This window comes from Salvia splendens, chromosome 4, assembly GCF_004379255.2.
Source record: "Salvia splendens isolate huo1 chromosome 4, SspV2, whole genome shotgun sequence".
NCBI lineage: Eukaryota > Viridiplantae > Streptophyta > Magnoliopsida > Lamiales > Lamiaceae > Salvia > Salvia splendens.
In genome coordinates this window covers 14,659,110-14,668,368 of record NC_056035.1, presented here as the reverse complement: position 1 = coordinate 14,668,368, position 9,259 = coordinate 14,659,110, and the positions used below count along the sequence as shown (strand labels likewise).

Here is a 9,259-nt window from a genome sequence, read left to right as displayed (position 1 = left end):
GAATGTGTAATTTCGGCTACTATAATAATATTTTGATAGCTCAATCTTTTTTGTGGAAAAATAGATATAATTCGCTAAGCAGTGGAGTATTTTTAGATGAACGCATAAAATGATAAAATAAGGAGACAAATTGGCCTAAGAACTACTCTAGTAACCAACGACGTACATAATAATTCGTAAAACGCTAGTACGCGTCAACATTGACCTTATTCAACTTTTATATCCCTTTAACTAAAATATAGAAGTAACTAAATACTATTGATACCACTACTACTACTATAATTATACTACCTACGTCCCTGAAAATTCGTCCCAGTTTTCCATTTTTGTCCGTCCCCCAAAATTTGTCTCATTTCACTTTTACCATTTTTGGTAGTGGGTCTCATATTCCATTAACTCATTTCTACTCACATTTTATTATAAAACTAATATATAAAAGTAGGTCCCACAATTCACTAACTTTTTCAACTCACTTTCCATTATATTTCTTAAAACCCGTGCCCGGTCAAACTGGGATGAATTTTGGGGGACGAAGGTAGTATTTATGTAGCTAATTTATTAAATATTCCAGGTGAGGTCTATATTGCAATTTGCAAATCGTTATTAAATGTGTATTTATTTATTGAGAAAAAAAGCAATTCAATCCAAATAGATAACGAAACAGCCAATATTTTGATTGACCAACCCCACCATAAAGAACGAATAAGGTTTTAAACATTTTTTATAACAAAAATTTTCTTTTGTGAAAAAAGATTTGCATAGTGGTTTTCCGTTTTTATAAATAAGTATTTTTATAAATAGAGTCAACTACAAAAATGGTCTATAGATTATGGGTTTATCTCGCCCATAGTCTCTGGACTTTAAAAATATCGTCAGACATCCATGAACTAAGGGTTTATCTCAAAATGAGTCGTTTTACCATTTTTTATACGAAAATACCCTTTTAAGGGTTTTGGCAATTTGGTATTTTTACACTTTTAACATTTTAAATATGATATTATTTCAGTGATGTACTAAATCTGATATTATTTAAATCTAATATTGAAATAAAGATACAAAGTGAAGGATGACAAAAGGTAAGAAGATTGATAATTTTGAAATAATATCAGATTTAATACATCACTGAAATAATATCAGATTTAAAATGTTCAAAGTGTAAAAAGACCAAATTGCCCAAACCCTCAAAAGGGTATTTTCGTATAAAAAATGGCAAAACGAACAATTTGGAGATAAACCCTTAGTCCATGGATGTCTGACGATATTTTTAAAGCCCAGAGATTATGAGCGAGATAAACCCATAGTCCATGGACCATTTTTATAGTTCACTATAAATAATTCAATATCCTATTTAATATGCTCTCATTAGCAAGCATTTTCAAGTGTTAGTAATTCAAGCACATATATTCTGCATTAAGATAGGTGATCAAATCAGAAAACGAGAGGGGAAAATCAAATACAATAAACAACTCCAACTTTTATTGACTTCTAATAATTTTTCAAGTTCCAACAGAAGCAAAGTCCATTCTGACATGATCTAGAGCGCCATGGCATTACAGATTAAGGGCTTGAGCGTGGTGGCGGATATGATCGTCGATGAACGTAGCAATGAAATAGTAGGAGTGATCGTAACCTGGTTGCATTCGGAGCAGCAGCGGCACCTTGGAATTCCGGCAAGCCTCATCAAACTTTTGCGGCTGGAGCTGTTCACTCAGAAACTTGTCCGCATCTCCCTGCACAAGACAGAATGCTAAGATATCAGCAACAACCTTCGCTCCTCCTATACTTTTGACTTGAAAGTAGAAAGAAACGGTAAAATCTCAAGTCCAAACACACAAATGTTAACTGAATAATGAAGATACAAGCGCAGTTAATCAAAGCAATGGTTTTTCTATCAGTTCAACTATAATCTGAACAGACATTTGAAGTGATGGAAAAAGGCGAATTTTACCTGATCAATGAGAATAGTAGCTGAAACATTGGTATACTTCGATACAAGAATGCTGGCATCATACTCCTGCATATTGACATATATATCTTATGTTTCAAGTATACACCAGCTTCAAACGGGCCATATATAATCACAGAAAGATCATACCTCCCAGGCAGCCTTGTTTTCACCCAAATAATTTGTGAATGCTTTCTGGCCCCATGGACAGTTTATAGGATTTGCAACAGGCGCGAATGCTGAAACCGACTGAAAACATGCAATAAACAACTTAAGCAAAAGGATTCGGGTGCAAAGTAAATGAAGGCCGATGAGAACATAAAATTGTACACATCAACCTTGTACTTGTCCAAGTTTTTAAGGTAAATTGTCAGTGCTCCATGTCCACCCATGGAATGACCAGATATAGAAGCACGAGACGTGTCAAGCTGAGGAAAGTTCTCCTTAAGAACTGCTGGCAACTCTTTCACAACATAGTCGTACATTTGCCAGTTCTTCCACTTCTCTTGTGTAGCATTCAGATAAAATCCAGCACCTGTTCATCAGAAACCTTTAATAAAACAATAATACTAATCCTTCATCTTGAAGATGCCAGTGTTTAACCAAGCAGGAATTAGGAGGCTTGTTGTGAACGAAGAAAAGCTGCTAAGACAGGTTATGTCTTAATTTATATCCATTCATGAATGACAGGGAAATAGAAGAAAGAAGGTAGTAAATTATAAAGGTCCTCTTTACAGACCTACACCAAAATCCCAGCTATCAGCTTCTCCTTCAATGTTCATGCCCCCTGAAACGAAAGGAGACAATTCACCATTAGAAAAATAACAAGGTTTAGAGATAAGTATATCTAATGCTTTAATTAGGAAGGAAAGTATGGAGACAAATTAAAAAGGAATACAGAAAAACTATTTACAGTAAAGCACACGCATAAATTGAGAACCATATGAAACCAAGGCTTCATATTCCTAACTTCGGACAACATGATAAACCGCAGCATGCTCCTCATTTACCATATGGTCATAGAGAGGAATCAGTCATCAATATAATATGGGAACTGATTGTTGGAAGTGTTAAGATTGTTGAGGTTGATGAGAAAGAAAGAGACCGTGGCAAAGTTGATCAGCATGTGAGACATGGCGCTGACATGGATCCATGCACAGCTGGAAAGATGGGAGCATGTATTGAAGCTCATTATGGAAGCATTGGATCACCACCTTCATGTCCAGCTGTAGCTCGTGAAGTATGGGACCACCCTCGTACGTTTAAGGATGTGTTGCTCCAAGGAATAAAGAGCACTGCTGTTTGTCAGGATTAGCATCTTAATACATGTTTAGTTGATGTTTTAGTTAAGTAATTATAACCGTTTGAGAGGTCTAGATGGTTCCATGAACTTGTATTTATTGCTGCTTGTAATGGAATTTTAGCATCAATGAAACAGTAGCAAATCAGATTCTCATTCTATTCTTGGCTATCTTCATTCTTGCTTTCACAATCATGGTTTTATGTCTTTCTTTTCATGGTATCAAAGCAGGATCCTTGTGATCTTGTCTCTATACTCCTTTTCCCTTTCTTGTTTGTTTTCTACAAATGGCAAGCTCCGGTTCAACATATGGAGGAGCTGTTCAGACTTCAGAGCCAAGGAGCTCAACCCATATATGCTCAGCTTCCACCAATTTCGGTAAAATTAAATGATTCCAATTTCTTGATGTGGCAACAGCAGGTAGATGTCACGGCCTATGGATATGGCCTCGAAGGTTATTTGAATGGTGAGAAGCAACCTCCACCTCAAACCATATTCATTGCAGAAGGAGAAGGAGGCTCCATCGCTGCAAATGAAGATTTCGTCGCCTGGCAGCGGCAAGACAGAAGAGTGGCGGCTTGGCTTCTTTCTTCTCTATCAGAGGGAGCACTTGGCCTTGTTGTTGGTCTGAGATCTTCAAGGGACATCTGGAGTGCCCTTGAAACCAATTTTGCCAGCCGGTCCACTGCGAAGATTATGCAATATAGGCAGATGATGCAAAATCAGAAGAAAGATTCACTCACTATGAGTGAGTATATTGGGAAGATGAGAAATTACTTCGATCTACTAGGATCTGTGGGCTGTAAAGTGTCAGAGGATGAACAAGTCATGCACATCCTTGGAGGCCTTGGGCAAGAATATGACCCGGCAGTTTGTGCTGTAAGTTCAAGGTCTGATTCATGGAGCCTCGGAGATGCCACTGCCTTCTTGCTAACTTTTGAGTCTCGGATGGAGATTACAAGATCTCATTCTTCCAGCTCAGAAGGGTCACAACCTTCCCTCAATCTGATGCAGCAGACAACTCAGAAAAGAGATTTCAATCCCTACAACTCCAGCTCCAATCCAGGAAGTGGCAGAGGTGGTTCAAGGAACCAAAGAGGTGGAAGAGGAGGCAGAGGCTTCGGTAGAGGAAGCAATAAAGTAGTCTGCCAGTTGTGTGATAAACCTGGGCATAGTGCAGCCAAATGCTGGCATCGATTTGAACAGAATTACTCACCTCCACAGCCTCAGTTCAGAGGGAACTCACAAAATCAACAGCATCAAGGGTATTTTAACCCCTCAGCACATCTGGTTCAGGCAGCCACAGCAAGACCTCCTCCATCTTTGAATTCTGCTGCTGCATCAGAATTTGGTTTTGAATCAGGAGCTTCAACAAGCTGGTATCCGGACTCCGGAGCAACTCATCATGTGTCTGGAGATCTTAGCAATCTCAACACTAGCTCGGAGTATACTGGAGGTAAGAGACTTTTACTCGGGAATGGATCTGCTGTATCTATATCTAATATTGGTGAATCGGAATTGAAGCCTCATTGTGATTTCTCTAGAAAACTAATATTGAAGAATCTGTTGCATGTTCCTAGTATAACCAAGAACCTTCTTAGTGTATCTAAGTTTGCTAGAGATAATTGTGTCTTCTTTGAATTTCATCCTGACCTTTGTTTTGTCAAGGATCTGGAAACCCGGGAAACCGTGCTCAAGGGAGTTTTTAACAAGGGACTGTATCACTTTCTAGTTGACCACTCACCAATCAAAGGAAGCTATAGCTCAGCCATTCCTTTTTCTTCTTCATTCAATCAAGGCAATCCATTCCAGCAGCCAGCAGCCTACTCTGTCAGTTCAGCCATTTCAGCTCATAGTGCTAGTCTAAATCGTAGTGTTGATCTTGAATTAGCCTTGTGGCACAATAGACTAGGACACCCTACTTTTGATGTTGTTAAGAGTGTCCTTAAGAGCTGTAATCTTCCCGTGAATTCAGTTAATGAAAATCAATTATGTCATTCGTGTTGTGTATCTAAGGCTCATAGACTCCCTTATCATGCTTCTGAATCTGAGGTTCATTCCCCTCTAGAGCTTGTGCACTCTGATCTGTGGGGACCATCCCCTATCACCTCAAGAAATGGATACAAATACTATGTCTCTTTTGTTGATCATTTTACAAGATTTACATGGATATACTTGTTAAAGACTAAAGGTTCTGTTATGGATGTTTTTAAATTATTCAAATCATCATCAGAAAATACTCTGGGAACCAAAATCAAATGCCTACAGTCTGACTGGGGTGGAGAGTATCAAGGCTTGAGCTCTTTTCTCAAACAAAGTGGCATATCTCATAGAGTTTCCTGCCCCTACACTCCTCAGCAAAATGGTTTGGCTGAGAGAAAACATAGACATGTTGTTGAGACAGGTCTTACCCTCCTGACACAAGCTTCTCTTCCAATTCATTTTTGGGATGATGCTTTTGTCTCTGCGGTTTTCTTAATCAATAGAATGCCATCTAAGGTGATTGGAGACATATCTCCATTTCAGAAGTTGATGTCAAAGAAGCCTGACTATTCGGCCTTGAGGGTTTTTGGATGCTTGTGCTATCCCTTGGTTAGGCCATACAACAATCACAAGTTAGAGAACAGGTCAGAAAAGTTTGTTTTTCTGGGGTATAGTGGATCACACAAGGGATACAAGGCTCTCCTTCCAGATGGGAGAGTAATCATTTCCAGAGATGTTATCTTTGATGAGAAAGTTTTTCCTTACTCATCCATTTTTCCCACTGATGCTTTGAACAGTTCCACTATTGCCCCACACTTTTCTGCAGATCCTGTTGTGCAGGGTCAACAAGTTACCACGTCTGTTGCTCCTGTGCAATTTCCTGATGATAATCATTCTCCACCTTCTTCACCTCCTGGTTTTCTTCTTGACACAGATACTCAACGCTCATCTTCAGCCGCTGACACAACTGCTGCTGAATCTGTCTTAGGTACCCAACCAGTGATTGCAGCTCCAGTTGTCCCTATGGATGACACAAATGTCTCCAGCAAACATCACATGACTACAAGGTCTAAGGCAGGTATTTTTAAGCCTAAGCTTTATCATGTCCTTGTCACCTCACACTACACTCCCAAATCAGCTTCAGAAGCACTTATCATTCCAGTTTGGAAGGCTGCTATGCAAGCTGAATACTCAGCTCTCCTTAAGAATAAAACTTGGTTATTAACAACTCTTCCACCTGGGAAAAATCTTGTGGGGTGTACTTGGATTTTTAAGCTCAAACTTCACCTCTCTGGAGAGATAGCTAGGCACAAGGCTAGGCTTGTTGCACAAGGTTTCTCACAGCAGCCCGGGTTCGATTTCACTGAAACTTTTAGCCCGGTAGTGAAGCCTGCCACCATTAGACTAATACTAACTATTGCTGTGACTTGTGGTTGGGAAATTACTCATTTGGATGTTAACAATGCTTTTCTTAATGGAGATTTGAAGGAGGATATATACATGAGACAACCTCAGGGATTTGAGCAGGGTGGTTCACATCTTGTTTGCAAGCTGAACAAAGCTATCTACGGGCTTAAGCAAGCTTCCCGGGCTTGGTTCTTCACTATACACTCCGTACTCATTTCTCTGGGATTCACTCAATCCAGAGCAGATGCATCCATGTTTATTAGAAAGTCAGAATCAGAGACCATTTACATCTTGATCTATGTGGATGATATGCTTGTCACAGGCAATTGTCAGAACTCCATAAAGAGTGTGATTTCTCAGCTCAATACTCATTTTTCTCTTAAAGACCTTGGTGAAGTAAGCCTTTTTCTTGGAGTTGAGGTTGTTAGAACTAACTTTGGTTTGCATCTGTGTCAGTCAGCTTATATTAGAGACCTTCTAAAGAAGGCCAACATGACTGGAGCTAAGGGCTGTCCTACACCCATGATCTCCACTTGTGAACTCAGCAAGATTGTTGGGGAGCCTGTCTCTAATGCTAAGCTTTATAGGAGTATCGTGGGTGCTCTTCAGTATGCTGCTATCACACGGCCTGACATCAATTATGCTGTAAACAAAGTTAGTCAGTATATGGCTTCCCCTCTTGATTCTCATTGGAAAGCTGTTAAGAGAATATTGAGGTACCTTTCAGGCACCATAGATTATGGGATTCAAATTCAGGCATCGAATGGACTTCTTTCTGCATTTTCTGATTCTGACTGGGCATCAGACATTGATGATAGAAAGTCGACTACTGGTTTTTGCACATATTTTGGGAGAAGTCTCATATCGTGGTGTGTCAAGAAACAAACCGTTGTGGCTCGTTCCAGTACAGAAGCTGAGTACAGGAGTTTAGCTCACACAGCTGCTGAAGTTGCTTGGCTCCACTCAACACTGCATGAGTTGAAACTGTCTATCAAGTCTGCTCCAGTGATATGGGTTGATAATCTCAGTGCTATTGCTATTGCATCCAACCCTGTGTTGCATGCTAGGACCAAGCACATTGAACTCGATATTCATTTTGTTAGAGACAAGGTTTTAAACAAGGATATAGATCTGCGGCATGTTCCTACACAAGATCAAATAGCGGACATATTTACTAAGCCCTTAAGTCAGCAACCTTTCATGAAGCTAAGAGAAAGACTCGGTGTAGTTTCTCTAGCCTCACTCAGGTTGAGGGGGGATGTTGGAAGTGTTAAGATTGTTGAGGTTGATGATAAAGAAAGAGACCGTGGCAAAGTTGATCAGCATGTGAGACATGGCGCTGACATGGATCCATGCACAGCTGGAAAGATGGGAGCATGTATTGAAGCTCATTATGGAAGCATTGGATCACCACCTTCATGTCCAGCTGTAGCTCGTGAAGTATGGGACCACCCTCGTACGTTTAAGGATGTGTTGCTCCAAGGAATAAAGAGCACTGCTGTTTGTCAGGATTAGCATCTTAATACATGTTTAGTTGATGTTTTAGTTAAGTAATTATAACCGTTTGAGAGGTCTAGATGGTTCCATGAACTTGTATTTATTGCTGCTTGTAATGGACATTTTAGCATCAATGAAACAGTAGCAAATCAGATTCTCATTCTATTCTTGGCTATCTTCATTCTTGCTTTCACAATCATGGTTTTATGTCTTTCTTTTCACTGATGAGATTCCAGGTGCAGAGTAAAGAATCTAAGCTGCTATCAATTATAAGTTGAAAAATCAAGCTAAAACAAAGCCAAGTGTGACCAACGGGCATGGTGGTTACCTTCTAAACATTAAACGAAAGGAAAAGAGTTCTGCCACTAATTCTTGACAACAATACTTTCACGAAGTGAATAGATCAAGCATTAATATATAAAATCCAGCACAAAAAAAGACTCACTAGGAGAAGTGTCTGGGGCTATCAGAGCAACACCCTCAGTAGAAGCAACACGCTGAGCACCGGATTTAGCTATAAAATTCTCATCATTGCATGTAAGGCCAGACAGCCAGTAAAGTACCTTAAAATCATCAAAGCAACCAATGTCAAATAAAGTTTTCACTGAGCAGTAACCCCCAAATTTTCGGGATTTTTGCTTTTGCTACTAAATGCAAGAACAATTAACCTAAGCTAATGATATTTCCCAATATAATACACCTCAAATCAACACTACAAAACCCAGAAAGACACGAAACCATACATTTCCCCCAATTCACTAATTACTAGCAATTCCACCAAAAATAAAATTCTTAGGTTGATAAAATGAAAAAGGAGACAAAATTTGCAGAGATTAAGACACGCACAGGGAATTTTTGGGAAGGAGAAGATGAAGGAGGGAAGAAAATGTGGAATGTCATGGAGCAGCCGAGAGTTGGGCTGTAGTGTTGGTATCGCTTGTTGTATCCATCGAACATCTTCGTGCTGCTGATCTCCGTAGGTTTTCCATCGGACTCCATTTTCTTTCACACACAACACACAACACAACACACACTAAAGAAGCTCCTCTCTCTCTTCAGCCTGTTTCTGAGGTACGTAATCGCAGTTGCAGAGATATTTCTAGCAACAGTGACGGAGCGTGAGTGAG

General features: G+C 39.6%; 1 protein-coding gene across 1 annotated transcript; it reads right to left on the bottom strand.

Moving 5' to 3' along the window:
• Window positions 1–1,454: 1,454 nt before the first annotated feature.
• On the bottom strand, window positions 1,455–9,210 carry LOC121798762 (S-formylglutathione hydrolase-like). The gene is made up of 7 exons (XM_042197929.1): window positions 8,979–9,210; window positions 8,578–8,695; window positions 2,685–2,732; window positions 2,284–2,480; window positions 2,096–2,194; window positions 1,949–2,014; window positions 1,455–1,730 (listed from the first exon to the last, which is right to left on the bottom strand). Exons 1-7 carry the CDS (start codon window positions 9,129–9,131, stop codon window positions 1,551–1,553), a joined length of 861 nt encoding a protein of 286 aa, XP_042053863.1. The 5' UTR covers window positions 9,132–9,210; the 3' UTR covers window positions 1,455–1,550.
• Window positions 9,211–9,259: the final 49 nt, after the last annotated feature.

Coding starts and splice junctions, on each gene's coding strand:
- LOC121798762 (XM_042197929.1), bottom strand. CDS start 9,131: ATGGAGTCCGATGGAAAACCTACGGAGATCAGCAGCACGAAGATGTTC. Junction 8,696..8,978: donor CTCCTTCCCAAAAATTCCCT/GTGCGTGTCTTA, acceptor GATGATTTTAAG/GTACTTTACTGGCTGTCTGG. Junction 2,481..2,684: donor TAGCTGGGATTTTGGTGTAG/GTCTGTAAAGAG, acceptor TCTGATGAACAG/GTGCTGGATTTTATCTGAAT.